The sequence below is a fragment of the Neolamprologus brichardi genome, chromosome 22 (assembly GCF_056152115.1).
Source record: "Neolamprologus brichardi isolate AB-2024 chromosome 22, ASM5615211v1, whole genome shotgun sequence".
In the NCBI taxonomy this organism is placed as follows: Eukaryota; Metazoa; Chordata; class Actinopteri; order Cichliformes; family Cichlidae; genus Neolamprologus; species Neolamprologus brichardi.
In genome coordinates this window covers 33,792,415-33,814,557 of record NC_142124.1, presented here as the reverse complement: position 1 = coordinate 33,814,557, position 22,143 = coordinate 33,792,415, and the positions used below count along the sequence as shown (strand labels likewise).

Genomic DNA, 22,143 nt, shown 5'->3' with positions numbered 1-22,143 from the left:
CTTAGAACTGTGAGGAAGAAGCTACACAGTTAATCAGGATCCCCTCTCTCTGAATCAGGAAAGGTGGGCAGGCCGCGTGTGGGCCGCGGGCCATACGTTGAGTATCACTGTTTGAAATGTGAACATTGTTCTGCTGCAGTCAATGGACTAAACCAGAGAAGAAGAAAACAGACTTTACCATGAAGATCCTCAGTGTGGATCAGTATAATATCAGCCTGATGTCTGCAGTTTAGTGTCAGCACAACTTTCACATCATATTCATCTCAGCACAACTAAAACATGCTGACTGACCTCAGAGTTTCAAGTCCACATCCTGGACTCTCCAGGAAACCACACAGATGCTTCACTCCTGAATCCTGCAGGTTGTTGTTTCCTCTCAGGTCCAGCTGTCTCAGATGGGAGGGGTTGGATTTCAGTGCTGCTGCCAGATAATCACAGCTGATCTCTGACAAACCACAGCTCTCCAATCTGTATAAAGAATGAAAGATGTAAGTTTATTAGACAAAGAGCTTGAAATCATTCAGTGTTTCATCATCTGTTCAGAGCTGAAGAAGGTTCAGAATGTAGAAGTTTAGAAAATGGAAACTCCAAACAGCTGAAGCCAACAGGAAGCAGCTTCAAACAAACACAACAAGAGAAAAAACTCTGAATATTTCACATTAAAGTCGTACATTTCTCATAAAAACAGGACAAAGACTTGAAAAAGTCGTGTTTTTCCTTCCAGGAACCACAAGGCTTCACTTTTAAAGGTGAAGTGTGAAAGAAATGGACATATTTGAAGTCCAACACCTTTTTCCAGTCACATTATTAAAGCAGACAAACTATAAGCTCATTTCATTCCAACAATCACTCTAATCGCTCTAATAGGATATTATGGTCAACAGTATCGAACGCTGCACTGAGGTCTAGCAGGACAAGCACAGAGATGAGTCCACTGTCAGAGGCCATAAGAAGATCATTTGTAACCTTCACTAAAGCTGTTTCTGTGCTGTGATGAGCTCTGAAACCTGACTGAAACTCTTCAAATAAACCATTCCTCTGCAGATGATCTGTTAGCTGTTTGACAACTACTCTTTCAAGAATGTTTGATATAAAGGAAGGTTGGAGATTGGCCTATAATTAGCTAAGACTGCTGGGTCTAGAGATGCTTTTTGAGTAAAGGTTTAACTACAGCCAGCTTGAAGGCCTGTGGTACATAGCTGATTATTAGAGATAGGTTGATCATATTTAAGATCGAAGAATTAATTAATGGCAGGACTTCTTTGAGCAGTTTTGTAGGAATGGGGTCTAAAAGACACGTTGATGGTTTGGAGGAAGTAATTATTGAAGTTAACTCAGAAAGATCAATTGGAGAAAAAGAGTCTAACTTAACATCAGTGGTATTAAGAGTAGCTGTAGATAATATTACATCTGTGGGATGATTATTGGTAATTTTTTCTCTAATGATAAAAACTTTATTTGTGAAGAAGTTCATGAAGTCATTACTAGTTAACGTTAAAGGGATGGTTGGCTCAACAGAGCTCTGACTGTTTGTCAGCCTGGCTACAGAGCTGAAAAGAAACCTGGGGTTGTTCTTATTTTCTTCAATCAGTGATGAGTAGTAAGATGTTCTGGCTTTGTGGAGGGCTTTCTAATAAAGCAACAAACTATTTCTCCAGGCTAAATGATGATCCTCTAAATTTGTGACACGCCATTTCCTCTCCAGTTTACGAGTCATCTGCTTTAAGGTACGTGTTTGAGAATTATACCACGGAGTCAGGTACTTCTGATTTGAGACCTTAGTTTTCACAGGAGCTACAGTATCCAGAGTCGTACGTAGTGAGGAGGTGAAATTATTAACAAGATGATCGACCTCTGTTGGGAAAGAAATGGATCAGGTTCACAGATCCCTTAGATCAAAGCCCAGAGAGGGAGCGCCTCCTCGCCCACTCCTCATTAGAGTCCACTACTTCCATGTCAAGGAACAGCTGCTACGTCTTGCAGGGGCCAACTCTCCTCTACTTTACCGGGGCAGAAGGATCTCCATCTTTCCAAACTTCACACCTGCAGTGGCTACAAAACGTTCACAGTTTACTGGTGTCAAGCACCTTCTGCACTCTTGTCCTGGGATCAAGATCAGCCTGTTCTATCCTGTCGGTGGCGCTGTCACTTGGTGTTCGCTCGCTCTGTGATATAGTATCGCTTCCTGTTCCTGCTCAAACACAGTGGTGTTTCTGAGTAGCTTATTTGCTTAGCAGTTTAATTAACAACTTTTAAATACAGTCTTTTTTTTCACAGTATAATCTTCACGTGCTTCATCCGAAGCACACTTTCTGTGTACTCACTACCTAATTTATAGCCAAAGTATTCACTCACTGTCTCTGTACTGTTTCGCTAGCTTAGCTCGTAGCCGACCCGTTAGCACCATGGCTACTTCACCTGTCCCTTGTGCACTTTCTTGCTCATTGTGTCAGATGTTTAGTTACTCCTCGGCCTCCTTTAGCAGTAATGATATCTGTAATAAATGTAGCATATTTGCAGCTCTGGAGGCCAGGATTACTGATCTGGAGACTCGGCTTTGCACCCTTCACTCACCCTTAGCTAGCCAGGCCCCTGTAGCTGGTGCAGCCGAAGATAGCGTAGGCCCCGCTAGCTGTTCCCCGGCAAATCCCAAGCAGCTGCGGAAAGAAGGCGGCTGGGTAACGGTGAGGAGGAAGTATAGTCCTAAACAGAAGCCCCAGGTACACCACCAACCCGTTCATGTGTCTAACTGTTTTTCCCCACTCGGTGACACACCCGCTGGGGGTCAAACTCTGGTAATTGGTGATTCTGTTCTCAGACATGTGAAGATAGAGACACCGGCAACCATAGTCAATTGTCTTCCAGGTGCCAGAGAAGGCGACATTGAAGGAAATTTAAAACTGCTGGCTAAGGGTAAACGTAAATTCGGTAAAATCATAATTCACGTCGGCAGTAATGACACCAGGTTACGCCAATCTGAGGTCACTAAAATCAATATTGAATCGGTGTGCAACTTTGCCAAAACAATGTCGGACTCTGTAGTTTTCTCTGGTCCCCTCCCCAATCAGACCAGGAGTGACATGTTTAGCCGCATGTTCTCCTTAAATTGCTGGCTGTCTGAGTGGTGTCCCAGAAATGATGTGGGCTTCATAGATAATTGGCAAACCTTCTGGAGGAAACCTGGTCTTGTTAGGAGAGATGGCATCCATCCCACTTTGGATGGAGCAGCTCTCATTTCTAGAAATATGGACAAATTTATTAAACCCCTCAAAACATGACTATCCAGAGTTGGGACCAGGAAGCAGAGTTGCAGTCTTACACGCCTCTCTGCAGCTTCTCTCCTCCTGCTACCCCCCAAAAAACCCATCTCCATAGAGACTGTGTCTGCTTCCAAAAAGACAAAAAACAAACTAAAAACCAGCAACAAACAACTTAAACATTTACAAAGAAAGAACAATACAGTATCCACATCTGAACCAAAGAGTAAAACAGTGAAATGTGGATTATTAAATATTAGGTCTCTCTCCTCCAAGTCTCTGTTAGTACATGACTTAATAATTGATCAACAAATTGATTTACTCTGCCTTACAGAAACCTGGTTGCAGCAGGATGATTATGTTAGTTTAAATGAATCAACACCCCCGAGTCATTCTAACTACCAGAAATCTCGAAGCACAGGTCGAGGGGGTGGTGTGGCAGCAATTTTTCACACCAGTCTATTAATTAATGAAAGACCAAGACAGACTTTTAATTCATTTGAAAGCCTGATGCTTAACATTGTCCACCCCAGCTGTGAAACTCAGAAACCAGTCTTACTTGTTATCATCTATCGTCCACCTGGGCCTTACACAGAGTTTCTGTCTGATTTCTCAGACTTTATATCTAATTTAGTTCTGAGCTCAGATAAAATAATTATTGTGGGTGATTTTAACATCCATGTTGATGCTAAAAATGACAGCCTCAACATGGCATTTAATCTGTTATTAGACTCAATTGGTTTCTCTCAAAATGTAAAAGAACCCACCCACCACTTTAATCACACTCTAGATCTTGTTTTAACATATGGCATAGAAACTGAACATTTAACAGTGTTTCCTGAAAACCCTCTCCTGTCTGATCATTTCTTGATAACATTTACATTTACAATAATTGATTACGCAGCAGTGGAGAGTGGACTTTATCAAAGTAGATGTCTTTCTGAAAGCGCTGTAACTAAGTTTAAGAATATAATCCAGCCACTGTTATCATCGTCAATGCCCTGTACCAACACAGAGCAGAGCAGCTATCTGAACGCTACCCCAACAGAGGTCGATTATCTTGTTAATAATTTCACCTCCTCACTACGTACGACTCTGGATACTGTAGCTCCAGTGAAAACTAAGGTCTCTAATCAGAAGTACCTGACCCCGTGGTATAATTCTCAAACACGTACCCTAAAGCAGATGACTCGTAATCTGGAGAGGAAATGGCGTGTCACAAATTTAGAGGATCATCATTTAGCCTGGAGAAATAGTCTGTTGCTTTATAAGAAAGCCCTCCGCAAAGCCAGAACATCTTACTACTCATCACTGATTGAAGAAAATAAGAACAACCCCAGGTTTCTCTTCAGCACTGTAGCCAGGCTGACAAAAAGTCAGAGCTCTTTTGAGCCAACCATCCCTTTAACGTTAACTAGTGATGACTTCATGAACTTCTTCACAAATAAAATTTTTATCATTAGAGAAAAAATGACCAATAATCATCCCACAGATCTAATATTATCTACAGCTACTCTTAGTTCCATTGATGTTAAGTTAGACTCTTTTTCTCCAATTGATCTTTCTGAGTTAACTTCAATAATTACTTCCTCCAAACCATCAACGTGTCTTTTAGACCCCATTCCTACAAAACTGCTCAAAGAAGTCCTGCCATTGATTAATTCTTCGATCTTATATATGATCAACCTATCTCTAATAATCGGCTATGTACCACAGGCCTTCAAGGTGGCTGCAGTTAAACCTTTACTCAAAAAGCCATCTCTAGACCCAGCAGTCTTAGCTAATTATAGGCCAATCTCCAACCTTCCTTTCATATCAAAAATCCTTGAAAGGGTAGTTGTCAAACAGCTAACAGATCATCTGCAGAGGAATGGTTTATTTGAAGAGTTTCAGTCAGGTTTCAGAGTTCATCACAGCACAGAAACAGCTTTAGTGAAGGTTACAAATGATCTTCTTATGGCCTCTGACAGTGGACTCATCTCTGTGCTTGTCCTTCTTGACCTCAGTGCAGCATTCGATACTGTTGACCATAATATCCTGTTAGAGCGATTAGAACATGCTGTAGGTATTACAGTTATTGCACTGCAGTGGTTTGTATCATATCTATCTAATAGACTCCAATTTGTGCATGTAAATGGAGAGTCCTCTTCACACACTGAGGTTAATTATGGAGTTCCACAGGGTTCAGTGCTAGGACCAATTCTGTTTACATTATACATGCTTCCCCTAGGCAGCATCATTAGAAGACATAGCATACATTTTCACTGCTATGCAGATGACACCCAGCTCTATCTGTCCATAAAGCCAGATAACACACACCAATTAGTTAAACTGCAGGAATGTCTTAAAGACATAAAGACTTGGATGGCCACTAACTTTCTGCTTCTCAACTCAGATAAAACTGAGGTCATTGTACTCGGCGCTGAAAAGCTTAGAAATATGGTATCTAACCAGATTCTTACTCTGGATGGCATTACCTTGGCCTCCAGTAACACTGTGAGGAACCTTGGAGTCATTTTTGACCAGGATATGTCCTTCAACGCACATATTAAACAAATATGTAAGACTGCGTTCTTCCATTTGCGCAACATCTCTAAAATTAGAAATATCCTGTCTCAGAGTGACGCTGAAAAACTAGTTCATGCATTTATTACTTCCAGGCTGGACTACTGCAATTCATTATTATCAGGATGTCCAAAAAACTCACTGAAAAGCCTTCAGCTAATCCAAAATGCTGCAGCAAGAGTACTGACAGGGACTAGAAAGAGAGAGCATATTTCTCCTGTTTTGGCTTCCCTTCATTAGCTTCCTGTTAAATCCAGAATTGAATTCAAAATCCTGCTCCTCACATACAAGGTCTTAAATAATCAGGCCCCATCTTATCTTAATGACCTTGTAGTACCATATCACCCTATTAGAGCACTTCGCTCTCGCTCTGCAGGCCTACTTGTTGTTCCTAGAGTATTTAAAAGTAGAATGGGAGGGAGAGCCTTCAGTTTTCAGGCCCCTCTTCTGTGGAACCAGCTTCCAGTTTGGATTCGTGAGACAGACACTATCTCTACTTTTAAGATTAGGCTTAAAACTTTCCTTTTTGCTAAAGCATATAGTTAGGGCTGGACCAGGTGACCCTGAATCCTCCCTTAGTTATGCTGCAATAGATGTAGGCTGCCGGGGGATTCCCATGATGCATTGAGTTTTTCCTTTCCAGTCACCTTTCTCACTCACTATGTGTTAATAGACCTCTCTGTATTGAATCGTATCTGTTATTAATCTCTGTCTCTCTTCCACAGCATGTCTTTTATCCTGTCTTCCTTCTCTCACCCCAACCGGTCGCAGCAGATGGCCGCCCCTCCCTGAGCCTGGTTCTGCCGGAGGTTTCTTCCTGTTAAAAGGGAGTTTTTCCTTCCCACTGTCGCCAAAGTGCTTGCTCAAAGGGGGTCATATGATTGTTGGGCTTTTCTCTGTATCTATGAAGCGCCTTGAGGCGACATTTGTTGTGATTTGGCGCTATATAAATAAAATTGAATTGAATTGAATTGAATTGGAACTGAGGGTGACACTTCCAGATGGAGTTGTACGTAAGTTTACTGATCCTGTGTCTGCTACGGACTTTTGGTCTGATCTGTATATTCAGAATACATTTGCCTCCTTTGAACAGCTCTCATTGAAATTTGGCCTTCCAAAAAGTCACTTTTTTCGCTACTTACAAATCCAGAGTTTAGTTAAGGAGAAATCCTCCCAGTTCCCATCTAGACCTCCTTGTCATGACTTTGATAACCTTCTATCGCCTCCCCCTTCATCACAGGGCCTGATCTCTTGTCTGTATGGGAGAATATGTTCCTTTGGCAACTCCTCAACCTCGGCTATTAAAATGGCATGAGGGCAGGATTTGGGGTGTGTGATTCAGGATGACTCTTGGGATAAAATTCTTTACCGGGTCCATGGCTCCTCATTATGTGCCAAACACGGATTGATTCAATGTAAGATTCTGCACCACGTACACTGGACTAAAGCCAGACTAACTCAAATATACCCCAACCTTAGCCCTGATTGCGACCGCTGTCATCAAACACCTGCCTCTCTAATACATATGTTTTGGTCATGTCCATCCCTCAAACAATACTGGATTAATATTTTTCTGACTTTATCAAAGATCATCCAGCTAACCCTCCAACCTGTGCCCTTAACTGCTTTGTTTGGGGTTCTTCCTGATACAGTTGTCTTGCTGACGCCCCAAGCGGATCTGGTAGCATTTCTCACCTTATTGGCAAGACGCAGATTATTGTTATGTTGGAAGTCCCCTTCTCCCCCATCCTGGGAAATCTGGATCAGAGACGCTTTGCATTTTAGCAAACTCGAAAAGATTAAATTCACCCTGCATGGGTGTATGGCCAATTTTTTAAGATCTGGCAACCCTTTTTTGACCTTGTTCAGACTTTGCGGTCCCGCAACGCTCCCAATTAGCCAGCTCAGACTTTATTCTATTTTATTTTATCTTATGTTTAAGTATATGGACTCTATTGTGCCTGCGCCTTATGGTGGCATTTACTTACCTACTTTATACATGTTTCTTTTCTCTTACAGATTTGACTTATCTCTACAACTAAGCTGACCACTCACTATGTTTGTGTTTGTGTTTTTTTTTTCTTGGTTTGTTTGTTTTGTTTTTTCTGTGCCTGTGTGGGGGTGTGGGTCCTGAAACTCTCCACATCTCTCTTGTACACTCAGGAACTGTTATCTTGTACTCCAGGGTTTACTATTCGTATTATTAGATTGGATCTTTTCTTTTTTCTTTTTGTACCCACTGGTACTCCTATAGTTATGAGGTGGGAGTGTATGTTTCATATTGTTTTATGTTCTTCAAAAAGAAAATGGCATATTGTTCAATTTGTCTTTTGTAAAAATGGATGCAGAAAATTTAAAAAAAAAAAAAGCCAGAACAGGAAAATCTGCTTCATGTGTTTCTGTTTGATCCTCAGTGACTTTGACACAAAGGCCTCTGCTGTGATGATCACACCTCTGATCAAGTCTCACAGTGTCAGCTTTATTTTTATACATATGGATATGTGCTGATAAATGATCAGAATTATAATATTTCCCACTGTCTGCTGTGTGCCGTGACCTTTGACCTGCTAAAGACAGTCAGCTGTGGATTATTCGTTGTTGTGTCTGATACTTAGAACTGTGAGGAAGAAGCTACACAGTTAATCAGGGTCCCCTCTCTCTGAATCAGGAAAGGTGGGCAGGCCGCGTGTGGGCCGCGGGCCATACGTTGAGTATCACTGTTTGAAATGTGAACATTGTTCTGCTGCAGGCAATGGACTAAACCAGAGAAGAAGAAAACAGACTTTACCATGAAGATCCTCAGTGTGGATCAGTATAATATCAGCCTGATGTCTGCAGTTTAGTGTCAGCACAACTTTCACATCATATTCATCTCAGCACAACTAAAACATGCTGACTGACCTCAGAGTTTCAAGTCCACATCCTGGACTCTCCAGGAAACCACACAGATGCTTCACTCCTGGATCCTGCAGGTCATTGAAGCTCAGCTCCAGCTCTGTCAGATGGGAGGGGTTGGACTTCAGTGCTGCTGCCAGATAATCACAGCTGATCTTTGACAAACCACAGTGCTCCAATCTGTATAAAGAACGAAAGATGTAAGTTTATTAGACAAAGTGCTTGAAATCATTCAGTGTTTCATCATCTGTTCAGAGCTGAAGAAGGTTCAGAATGTAGAAGTTTAGAAAATGGAAACTCCAAACAGCTGAAGCCAACAGGAAGCAGCTTCAAACAGGAAACTGTGCAGAGTTTCAGACTATATGTCCTGATGCAGCCAGTTGGATTTTGGAGATTTGAATCTCTGTTCTGTGACTAAGTCCTTGAATCATTTCTTCCAGTTGGTCCAACAAGACAGACTAAGTATTGGACATGTGTTGTGGCTCCATTAGGGGAGCTTCTAAATGTGATGTGATGGCCCCTCTGGGTCTGTCAGGTCACAGCACTGAAGAGAGCTCAAACTGGGCACACAGTTGTTCCAGTCTGGACCAAAGACTCTATACTGGGACTGAGGGACTGCTTTGACTGCACCCACTGGGACTTTTTAAAGGCTCATGTTCTCACTTAGATCATCGATTTCTACTGACATTTCTTTCTGGGAAAAATGGGGATTACTTTGGAAACAGGAAGTATTTTCCCCAATAAGCAGCCCTGGATTAGTAAATCACTCCAACATGTTCTCAGGTAGAAGAAGCTGTCTTGTTATGAGGGAGAGAAGAAAAAGATTGAGGCACAGAAACTTGTTGAAAGAGAGATAAAGCAGCTAAAATCAGGTGTAAAAGTAAAGCAGAGGATGAGCTGAATAAAGGACACTCAAGGCTGGCTTGGAAAGGAAGGAAGTCCATGGTGGGGATGCAGAACAAGGAGCAAAGATGAATGTGATGCTGAATCAGCAGAAGACTTGGACTCATTTGATTCCAGCTTTGGTATCATTGATTTCAATGAAGAGCTTTGTGATTGTAGCAAAGGGCTGGTAGCTCTGAGAGTCCCACTGATGAGGTGTTTGTGTGGAAATCTCTTAGTGGGACCAACGAGAGAAAAAGCCCTGGTCCTGATGCTGTGGGAGGGAAATGATTGAAGTGTGCTGTGAGGAACTGACTGGGAGATTTTCACACATTTTCCAGTCCTCCTTGGAACAACAGGAAGTTCCCAGCATATGGAAACAAAGGTTAAGTGTCCTATGGCACTCAGTGATGATGGTGCTGTGGCCCCACCACCTCCACCTCTTTGTAAAGGAACTAACTGGAATCTGAAGCTTCAAATGGAACTAAGACTTCCTCCACTAGGTGGCAGTGTCTGATGAGAAAGTGTTAGTGGAGCTGGCCTGGAGTCAGAAACAGGAAGATGCAGGATTTGGGCTGAAATGGGGAAAAGTGGTTCGCACTAGTGCCTTAAAGCAAGAAGGTTGTAGGTTGAAGCTTGTTGGCCTTTCTGTGGAGGTTGGATGTTCTCCCACAGTCCAATGAAATGCTGCTTAGGTTCATTGGTGCTTCTAAATTGGCTGTAGGTGTGGATGTGAGAGAGTGCTTCTCTGTCTCTCTCTGTTGGCCCTGTGATGGACTGCTCACCTGTGCAGGTGGACCACGCCTCTTGCCCTATGACAGCTAGGGCACAGGCTGCAGCCCTGTGAGCCTAAGCTGAATAAACAGTTAGCAAAAATGATCCATAGATGGCCTGAAATCCCCCAGTTAGCAGTTTGGTAGATAGCTATGACATGCTAATCCCATCCAGCAGCTGTATTCTACCTGTAAGCTGATCCCTGCTGAGCCAAAGCACTTTTTCATATACAAATTACAACCTTTATAGAAACCTATTGGTCAGCATCTTATTAGCCTGCTGTTAGCTTCATTCCACAGAAAACTGAGAGAAACTAACAGAGTTGATAAAGAATAAAGAGAAATGTGCTGATTTAAAGCCTTTGAAGTGCTTCAGATGATCTCTGTCCACTTCTGTCCACTCATTCATTCATGTAAGCTTTCTAATGCAGCTTTGATCTTCACAGTCTGCTTCATGAAACTCATTCTAACCCTGAATGTCAGAGTGTTCCTCCTTCTCTTTCCCATCATTCATGCTGGCAGTGGAGGAGATTTGGATGTTGGACTGTGTTTTGGATGATGTGTGTATGTTTGTGTTGGACTGCTGTCTGTAAAGCAAACGCACATTTTGCTTTGGATTTCAGTGTCAGACAGACTTTAAGGTGGAATGAAGAGATGGAGAGTTTCACAGTGAATTATCCAGTGGAGGATTTTTCTTCTTCTTTGAAGGTTTGAAATGTGAACATTGTTCTGCTGCAGTCAATGGACTAAACCAGAGAAGAAGAAAACAGACTTTACCATGAAGATCCTCAGTGTGGATCAGTATAATATCAGCCTGATGTCTGCAGTTTAGTGTCAGCACAACTTTCACATCATATTCATCTCAGCACAACTAAAACATGCTGACTGACCCCAGAGCTTCAAGTTTACATCCTGGACTCTCCAGGAAACCACACAGATGCTTCACTCCTGAATCCTGCAGGTTGTCGTTGTTACTCAGCTCCAGCTGTCTCAGATGGGAGGGGTTGGACTTCAGTGCTGCTGCCAGATAATCACAGCTGATCTCTGACAAACCACAGTCCATCAATCTGTATAAAGAATGAAAGATGTCAGTTTATTAGACAAAGTGCTTGAAATCATTCAGTGTTTCATCATCTGTTCAGAGCTGAAGAAGGTTCAGAATGTAGAAGTTTAGAAAATGGAAACTCCAAACAGCTGAAGCCAACAGGAAGCAGCTTCAAACAAACACAACAAGAGAAAAAACTCTGAATGTTTCACATTAAAGTCGTACATTTATCATAAAAACAGGAAAAAGACTTGAAAAAGTCGTGTTTTTCCTTCCAGGAACCACAAGGCTTCACTTTTAAAGGTGAAGTGTGAAAGAAATGGACATATTTGAAGTCCAACACCTTTTTCCAGTCACATTATTAAAGCAGACAAACTACAAGCTCATTTTCATTCCAACAAGTCATCTTCTGACCTGGACTAACAACACTGGTCTCTATGTGCAGCTGGCTGTGAGACCAGTGCTCAGGGAGCGTCTACAAAGTGCAACACTGAAAGAACATCACACACTCATTTGCTTCCATCATCCAACCTGAAGAGGAAACAGAGACGGCTCCCCTTCAAAGTAAAAGCTGCTCCTTTTGGACACAGTATCAAAGAAAGTCTACAGTATAACATAGAAAAGACAGAACAAAGTTTGGGTTGTTTTTAAATTGTGCAGAAATGAAACTACACTAAGCTCAATTATGTGACAGACATTTCATCCCATGTCAGTTTGGCCTCATCCTGGGCCGGATTATCCAGCACACACTCTGACCACAGGCCCAGGGGCCACGCACAGCTGGGCTCCATCCAAGAGACAGGAAACAAACCAACACAATAAGAAAAAGCACCATGTGATCTTCTTACATCTTCAAGACAAACACAGTAAAAACATGAGCATATTTGTTTCCTGATAAAATGATGTGACAGGTAGAACAGAGTAAAGTGGTGGTGTTACAGCCTTTCTCCCCTCTGCTGCCGAGGCTGTTAGTCTCTCCCAAACTCAGCTACAGGACTTCCACATGAATGAAAGCAGCAGAAGTGGCTTTACAAATGAAAGAGGAAGAGGAGAAGAAGAGGAGAGGGAGGCCACCCTGACCATCACTCCAGCTGAAAACATCACACTTCCATTAAAGTTGGTGAGAAAATGTTGAGCAGGATGAGCTGCTGGCTAATCTGGAGGCTGTAGCAGCAGCTCACAGTCACCGTGGATTTCCACTCATGAAAAAGCTCTGGCTGCTTCATTTCTCATCTCATATCAGAGACTTTAAAGCTTCACTGAAGCTGTACTGTGATGCTTCCATATTCCAGTGAGGCCTCCATAATGATTTCAGCTGTTCTGTACACACTGTGTGCCCTGTATGGCTCAAAGTCTCTGCAGCCTGTTTTTATCTGCTATCATCAGATCTTCATCATCCTCATTCACATCCCTCACACACTCTACAGCCTCATCAGCACTGACTTCATCTTCACTGACTGATGGAGCACAACATGAACCTGTGGAGGCTGAAACACTGTCCTGTCAAACATCTCCCCGTCACCACTCCACTTCTGTCAGCCTTTAAATGAACCCTGCTCAAGTCTGTCACTTCTGTTTGGAGCCAAAAGGAAAAACTGTTGTTCAGTCGTTTGGAAAGACAACATTTCTGAAAGCACTCAAACTTCTTCACATTTGTCTTCAGACACATCCTGAACATTTAGGAACTAAAGAAAGTTTCAAACATCAATCAAAGACCTGAAATATAGAAAAACAACAACAGCCGCAGTCAGTGAACTCACCTCAGAGTCTCCAGTCGACAGTTTGGACTCTCCAGTCCAGCACACAGAAGCTTCACACCTGAATCCTGCAGGTTGAGGTTTAAACTCATGTCCACCTCTGTCAAATGGGAGGGGTTGGACTTCAGAGCTGAGGCCACAACTTCACAGTGAGTCTCTGAGAGTCCACACCGAGTCAGTCTGTGATGAAAGAAAATATAAAATGTGTTATTATAAAAGCAGAAAATCTGCATTATAAACACAGACTGAATGTATATGAAGACAAAACAGAGTGAGGTCATAATCTGATGAATCTGCTCTTCACATCTGTGCTTCAGCTCCTCTTACTGTGTTTGACATGACACAACGATTGAGTCTCTCTCAGACCTGCAGACTTTTAATGAGAATCTTTGTTTGGCTTTAATCTGCAGATGAAGGAGGAAGATGGTGTCACATTTAGGCTTCCATAATGTCCACAGTCTGTCACTGAGATCTGATCCAGAGTCAGAGTGAAGACACACATTTGGACTGTTTCCTGTTTTGACTCCAGAACATTTTGAATGAGTTCAGCTCAGTGAAGAGTTCCAGCTGGAAAGATGATCTCTGTTTGCTACCTGCTGTCAGGTACGACTGTTCACGTCCACACGCAGGAAAAACCTGCTGACTGTTACCAAACGGAGCAGAAATCTCATCACTGGACAATAATGATGAATGAACTCAGAGCTGCTGATATCAGATCTGATTTCAGGAACTAAACACAGAAATGATTGGCTCATTTTAGCTTTCTGAGCCATTATCTGCTGGTGTGTCGCTAGTTGGCAGAAAATGATTTGTATTCCTGTTCAGGGCTTCAGTGTTTATGAGTCCAGATCCAGGTGACAGCAAGTCAAAATGATGTCACCTGTCTGTGTCCAGCAGCAGCCTGTATTCACTTTGAATATTGTTATCACCTGACATGGATCAGTTTGTCTTTGATTGGTTTGTAAATGTCACTGTTTCCATTGGACCTGAGTGACGGTACAAAGACAGAGAGGGAGAGAAAGGAGAGAGAGGATGGAGACAGCAAAGAGAGAGCAAACACACACAGGTGAGAGTGGACAGGTGACCAAGGTCAGCAACCAATCAGAGAGCTTCTGTTTGAGCCACAGTCACTGATGATGACTGCACATAACCATCAGTGTGTTACTCTGATATCAAATATGGATGCTGCTCTTATAATAATGATCATCAGATGATATTATTGTTATTTTGTAGCTGAATACGATGTTTGTGTGATTATCAGTGAAAGCAGCAGTGAGGAGGATGGAGAGAGAGAGAGGACAGAGGGGGAAGTTAGAAACACTAAAAGGATTTTTCATGGATTTCATGGATGATTTGAGTGATTTCCAGCAGGACACTTAAACATGTCAGTGGACGTCCTGAAGAACATATTCACTGATATGAAACGTGTCATTGAACAGGATCAATATCAGTGGAAACATGGTGGAAACAGCTGTGACTGCATGGATGTGACAAACTTCAAATCTGTTCTCCACTCTTGGATTTGGGATCCATGGAGCTGCTGCTGAGTCTGTACGATAAAGGATGGTGTGGAAGGTTGCAGCGTACGGACACAAACACTTTGTGGTTACAATCTGATTTTATTTTCAACATTAAACTACTAACCTACACTGATCAATGATGTTAATGATCACATCTGGACTCACCCAGCCTTTCTGCAGTTCCTCACAGCTGGAATCAGTCGACGTCGTCCCTGCTCTGATGTTTTGTACTTCTGCAGGTCCAACTGATCCAGAACCTCCTCTGACATCTGCAGCATGAAGGCCAGAGCTGAGCACTGGATCTCAGAGAGTTCCTTCTCTGATCTGTTCTCTGACTTCAGGAACTCTTGGATCTCCTGATGTACTGAGAGGTCGTTCATCTCCATCAGACAGTGGAAGATGTTGATGCTTCTGTCAGGAGAGATTTCATCACTGTTCATCTTCTTCAGGTTGTTGATGACTCTCTGGATGGTTCCTGGACTGATCTCTGTCTGACCCAGCAGACCTACTAAGAGTCTCTGGTTGGACTCCAGACAGAGGCCATGAAGGAAGCGAACAAAAAGGTCCAGGTGGCCATTTTTACTCTGGAGGGATTTATACATGACTTCAGCCAAAAAGGCATCCATTGATGGGAAGCTATAAGACTTGAACTTGTTCTTAAATAAAGATCTGTTTTTGTATTCGTCTTGGAAATTCCCTATAAAACCTTCTACCACCTTTGTCTTCCTGTTGGTGTGACAGTGGAACATGTAGACTGCAGCCAGAAACTCCTGAATGCTCAGATGAACAAAGCAGTAGACTGGTTTCTGGAAGATCACACACTCTCTTTTGAAGATCTCTGTACAAACTCCTGAGTACACCGAGGCCTCTGTCACATCCAGACCACACTGCTCCAGGTCTTCTTGGTAGAACATGATGTTTCCTTTCTCCAGATGTTCAAACGCCAGCCTCCCCAGCTTCAGAAGAACTTCCCTGTCAGCCTCCGTCAGCTCCTTTGGACTCGTCTCATGTCCCTTGTGGTACTTGTTCTTCTTCCTCTTTGTCTGAACCAGCAGGAAGTGTGAGTACATGTCAGTCAGGGTCTTGGGCAGCTCTCCTCTCTGCTCTGTAGTCAACATGTGCTCCAGAACTGTAGCAGTGATCCAGCAGAAGACTGGGATACTACACATGATGTGGAGGCTCCTGGATGTCTTCATGTGGGAGATGATTCTGCTGGACAGCTCTTCATCACTGAATCTCCTCCTGAAGTACTCCTCCTTCTGGGCGTCAGTGAAGCCTCGTACTTCTGTTAGCCTGTCAACACATGTAGGAGGGATCTGATTGGCTGCTGCAGGTCGGGAAGTTATCCAGACGAGAGCCGAGGGAAGCAGATTCCCCTGGATGAGGTTTGTCAGCAGCTGGCTGACTGATGACTTCTGTGTGACATCAGACAGCAGCTTCCTGTTGGTGAAATCCAATGAAAGTCTGCTTTCATCCAGGCCGTCAAAGATGAACAAAAGCTGAGAGACAGCCAGCTTCTCTGCTGTGACCTTCTGTAATGTTGGATGGAAAACATGGAGCAGCTCCAGAAGACTGTACTGCTCATCTCTGATCAGGTTCAGCTCCCTGAATGAAAGCAGAACCACCACACTGACATGTTGGTTCTCCAAGCCCTCTGCCCAGTCCAGAGTGAACTTCTGCACTGAGAAGGTTTTTCCAACACCAGCCACGCCGTTGGTCAGAACCACTCTGATGGGTCTCTGTTGGTCAGGTAAGGCTTTAAAGATGTCCTGGCACCTGATTGGAGCGTCATGTAGGGCGTCCATCTTGGAAGCTGTCTCCAGCTGCCTCACCTCATGTTGGGTATGAACCTCTTCACTCTGTCCCTCTGTGATGTAGAGCTCAGTGTAGATGGTGTTGAGGACGGTTCTACTTCCTGTTTCATCACTTCCTGTTTCATCACTTCCTTCAGTCACACGTTCACATCTCCTCCTCAGACTGATCTTATGTTCATCTAAAACCTCCTGCAGACCAACATCTGCTGAAAGAAAGAAAAACAATGAGACTAAAGAGAAAGAAAACTCTTCAATGTCTGAACAACACAAGAAGTCCAGTTTTCAGAAATGAGTCCATCAGCAGACAGATGTTCAGTCTTACTTTGTACACAGCTGCTCTGACTGGCTGTCTGCAGTCCAGCTGTGGTTCTGGATCTTTCTCCACACTGTGCAGAAGCTCTGATGGTGACACAGAAAAGTCAAAGTGGAGATACTTCTGTCCACCTTTGATTAGACTCATTATAAAAAGGAAAACAAAGTTTGAACACAGTCATGTTTCCAGTTCACTGACTTACATTTATTCCATGGACACTCACTCTAACCTGAAGCACAGCTACAACCCAACATTGTTGAGACCTCATCTCCTCCTTTCCTGACTGTAGAGGTTAAATATGCAACAACCAACAAATAAAAGAATTTGGTTCATTTCAAAGAAATTCACACGGTGACCAAGTAAAGTAACCGTAGTAAAGGAGACAACATCCCGTTGATGGTGGGATTATTTGAAAGATTTGCTTTAGTCACGTCACCAAATGCAGTTGAAGCACCCGTGGATCCATGTTTGACCATTCTACCACTCTGAGCTCTGCTTTTTAATCATTTTATTATTATCATCATTCATTTATTCATTCTTTGGAGGGGGGCTATTTCCTAATGCCGCCTCTCTCTTACAGAGGAGGGAGCAGATACCAGACGAGGTCACGGAGGTACGGGGAGGATTCGCAGCAGACAGCAAGACTGCCACGTCCATGCGAGAGAGCGATGGCTACGATAATCTCTGTTTTTGTCTCACTATATAATGTTGTACAGCCCATTTGAGGGTTATCCTCTCTGTGAACCAGATGCTTGATTTCACACAGAGGTCCACCAACTCAATTTGATCAGTTATGGGACGATTTACCTCGACAGGCTCCTTCACTCGCTGCTTTTAAACCTCCTTTAAAACACACTTTTACTCCCTGACCTTTGACCCAGTGTGACATGTTGACTCACTACCTCAGACAGCTTAAAAATAGTCTTTTTGTTTTTTGGTGCTGCCTAAAAGAACCGTAAAATATCTGTCCTATATACAGTTATGTTCATATATTTTTGTACTACATCAGGAAACTCAAAAATATAGTTTGTAATATTTTAATCCTTATTTTTAAAACTGTTTTTGTCATTTTTCTTCTCCCATTGCATCAAAAATCATTATTTACACTGAATAAATGAGTCAGCAGCTCTCTTACTTTGTTGCTGCAGGTTCATTCCTGAAGTTTAGAGGTTCTTCTTTGGACCGGTCACTCCTCACAGACACACAGCTGGATGCTGCAGATCCTGCTCCATCCTTTTCCTCCATCTTCTTGATGTCAGGGTGCAGTTAGTCTGAGAGGCAAACACACACACTCAGAGGTGCTGTTGTACTGGAAGCATCACACTGACGGGTTTCTAAAGCTCTCATTGATCATTTCATGGAGTTTCTGTGGTAAACACTGTCCTGTGACGTATGTGTTATGGTGAGGGTCATGAGGGCGAACCAGCCCCACTCCTTACTCCTCATATTTCAGCCTGAAGCACAATAACAGCCTAAACCTAACCAGGAGGCTGTAACCTCAAAGGGACTTCATGGTTAGAAATAAAGGTTCAATGAAATGAAGCAGATCATAAAAACACGAGTTCCAACTTTAAAAGAAGCATCCACACGATGACGGCACAGCAGAGGAGCACTTTCTCTAACACACTGATTCAGTTCCACTGACACAAGGACACACACACACAAGCCTTTATAAGAAACAACACAATCATCTGCGCTTGACTTGTCAATCCAAGTCCTTAGCCCATGAGCCCGCGGTATCACACCACAGATATTCCCTTACTTTGAAAAAATAAAGCCAGTTTTCAGAACAGACCTGATGTTTATGCTACAGCCTGTTTACCAATATAATCAATATCAGATATCAGAGCAACAGAAACCTCGGTGATCAGGACGCTGGGACTGAGAACAGGAAGTGGCTCAAACGTCACAGTTTCATAACGTCACCCTGAACTCCACTCACAGAGTTTCTGTCGCCATTGTAGTTTTTAAAGTCCCGTGATAAAGGCGGGTCTTTCTGTGAATCCGCACGCTCATTGGCTAATAACTTGAGATTGACAAGTCGTTATCCAATGAGCGTGCGGGAACTTCCGACATAAAGTTGTTTCCTTTGAAAAACCAAAGTCTGATTATTTTTGCCTCCACTGACGGAGCCTGTTGTTCCCGCCACAGAGACAGTAACGTCAGAGCGGTGTTAACACTCACCCTGCCTCAGCACAGCTCTCACTCTCCTCCTGCTCTCTCAGCTAAACGGAGGCTCAGCTAAACTCACTTCCTCTCTACTTACAGGAAACCAGCGCTCAGAGGAGCCGACCGGCCTCACATTTCACCCACAGACACGAACAGCGTGGAATTATTTTATGTCATAAGAAGAAACATATTCATGTTAACACTCACCACCTTCCTGCTGCTGCTGCTCTGAACGGAGGCTCAATACTTTCACTTTCACTGCTGCTCCCTAAACACAGAGGATGCTGGGACTTGTAGTTTTGTCCTTCCGGTGCGGTCTTCCTCTTTGTTTGTTTGTGTTCAAGTTATTTCGATCATGTAAACATCAACAGAACACGTGAAGCCACACAGAGTTTGTATGTCGAGGTGGGTAGGCGGGTTTGAGGGTTTGGGGAGGGGTCAGAGGGAAGAGGTCTCTCAGTCTTGACAATCCACATTGATGGCACAAGAGCATCTGGCTGCAGCCATTAGGCAAGGGTGTGGAAGCTCTCCGTTGTTATTCATAATGGTTGTGGAGATGCTGCAATTCTAATTAAAAACAGCAGCGTTGCCGGAATTGAGATTATGGATAATTTTTTAATAATTTGTCAACTTGCGGATGACACTACTCTTTTCTTAAAAAATGAACATCAGATTCCCCTGGTAAAACAAATAATCACTACATTCTTAAAAGCTTCAGGCTTCAAGTTAAATTTAAATAAATGTGAACTATTGGCATTAAAGGAGTGTCATTCACAATTACTGTACGGTATAAAGGTGAAGAAGGAGGTCAAATATTTGGGCATCACAATTTCAAAAGATCACAAAGTCTTAGAAAAAGTAAATGTTTCAGATAATGTTGACAAATGTAAGACAATCCTAAATAAGTGGTTACAAAGAGACATCACAATTTTTGGAAGAATATTATTAACCAAAATGGATAGTTTATCTAGATTTATATATCCAGCTTACTCTTTATCAATATCAAATAAAGTTATTAAAACAATTAATAGTTTGAATTTTAATTTTATTTGGAGGAATAAGTGCCATTATATATCTAAAGATGATTTGGTTAAACCATACATTGAAGGTGGTGGAAACGCAATTGACTTTGATATAATGAATGGTGTTTTGAAACTTAAATGGTTAAAATCCTTCCTAAATAATCCACACTCCATTTGGTTTTTTATACCAAGTAAGGTCTTTAACACACTGGGGGGTATTGATTTTCTCCTAAAGTGTGACTTTGAAATTACTCAGCTACCTGTTAAACTCTCTGAATTCCATAAACAGGTCCTTCTTTATTGGAAAATGTTATTTAAACATAATTTCACTCCACATAATAGCCCAATTTGGAACAATAGATATATACTGATGAACAGAAAATCTATTTTTATTCAAGATTGGTTATCAAAAGGTGTTTGGGCAATTGCCCATTTTGTAGATGAGGAAGGACATGTTCTAGGACATCAAGATTTTTGCCAAAAGTTTAATATCCAATGTTCTAAAAGTAAATTTAATCGGGTTATAAAATCCATTCCATTGTCACTTAAAAACCTAGTTGTAAATGATATAATATATTCTGACATCTCCCCCAAGTTAAGGCAATTATATATAGATGGTATTTGATTTTGTGATGTTAAATGCAATAATAAGTTTCTAAGATCTTCATTAAGGAGTCTTTATTCTCCAAATTTACTTAGACGTAATTACATATTAAAAGATTTCCAAAGGGAAGAAATTGAAAAAATAAGAACTGATTATATCACCTTCCCTATCCCTCCTAAAGGGAAAGAAGTCCAATTTTAAATTTTGAATAAAATTTGCCCGACAAATAGACTCAAAATAGATTCAAAATAGAAAGTGGTAATTGTGTATCTTGTGAAACAGAAGAGGAGGATTTGGACCATCTATTCTTTTTGTGCAATTTTATACAAATATTTTGGTTGGATTTTCATACCTGGCTTTATTCCAGTGGGATTCAAATGACCCCATTTACCTTAAATATGATAATGTTTGGAGTGTTTTTGAAAGAAAAGAAAGCTAATTATGGTGTTAATGTGTTATTAATCTTGTGCAAGCAATTTATACATAAATGTCGTTTTCTTTAAGACCAAACCAACACTAGCTTACTGGAAAAACGACTTAAACCTGTTGGTTAAATCTTTGACCTTAGTTCAAAAGAAAAAAGCTGCTTTTTTTGTTTCCTTTGTGGAAGATTTTGATTTAGTGAGTTAATAATCTGTTAAATTATGTGACCCCATCTTTATATTTTCTTTTTCCTATGTAAGAAAGTTGCTAATATGTAAGGAATGTTTATTCTCTGAATGTGTAATATATGGTGCATTTTCTTTGTATGTTAATATTACTAATAAAAAAAATTAAAAAAAAGCATCTGGCTGCAGCCACCGGAAAGCGCCATATTGCGACCTCCACAGTAACCGGAAACACGTAATTTCAGTTAAATCGACTTTGACAGCGAAAATTAAATTGTATTTTTGTTACTATTGATGCTGCTGATAAATAAATTTGATTCTAATTGTTTTTTAACAATCTGGGTTCATTAAAAAAATCACCATCCCTTCAGCTTGTTTGTGGCCAAAAGTGTCCATGTGTTATGTTTTTGGTTTTTTTTGTTTTTGTTTCTTTGCTACTGTCACGGATTCAAATATTGGGGATGGTTATAAGAGGAAAACCAAAATAACAACACTGGTCCGGCCGGGTTGAGTCAAACGATGATTTAATGAACACACGCGTGGGAGATGGACACCATACAGCAGACAGCATCAGATCTCAAAATGGTGGAGCCTTGATCAAACTCTTATAGCCTCTAGTGGCCCCCACCTCATCATAAAAGCCTAAACATTCACATTCTTTCTCACACACAGCGCCTAAGCTACGACCTTTGCTCCCTGTTTATCTGCTCCTGCTGAGATGGGGCAGTATGCTCTGTTCTCTTCTAACCAGACAAATAAGGCGATGACTTTCTGGAACCGTATTTCTTATAACTCAGCAGTATAATGCATCATAAAACAATATCATTCATTCACAATAAATCAGCAGTCTAATGTAATGCAGATCAGTTTAACAAATGTAATAGTTATCACCTTCTTCTAATTCAGGAGAATAATGCAA

The 22,143-nt window shown here is 41.8% G+C and overlaps 1 protein-coding gene across 1 annotated transcript in view; it reads right to left on the bottom strand.

Moving 5' to 3' along the window:
* LOC148096856 (NACHT, LRR and PYD domains-containing protein 12-like) overlaps nt 1-19,260 on the bottom strand; it is a 71,853-nt gene extending 52,593 nt beyond the window's left edge. The window contains exons 1-8 of the mRNA XM_087834677.1: nt 19,198-19,260; nt 17,957-18,092; nt 16,831-16,907; nt 14,860-16,714; nt 13,178-13,354; nt 11,263-11,439; nt 8,724-8,897; nt 292-468 (exon numbers count right to left, since the gene is read on the bottom strand). Of these exons, the coding sequence (XP_087690803.1) occupies nt 292-468; nt 8,724-8,897; nt 11,263-11,439; nt 13,178-13,354; nt 14,860-16,714; nt 16,831-16,907; nt 17,957-18,066 (2,747 nt within the window). The 5' untranslated portion in view covers nt 18,067-18,092; nt 19,198-19,260. The remainder of the gene's footprint in view (nt 1-291; nt 469-8,723; nt 8,898-11,262; nt 11,440-13,177; nt 13,355-14,859; nt 16,715-16,830; nt 16,908-17,956; nt 18,093-19,197) is intronic.
* Nucleotides 19,261-22,143: the final 2,883 nt, after the last annotated feature.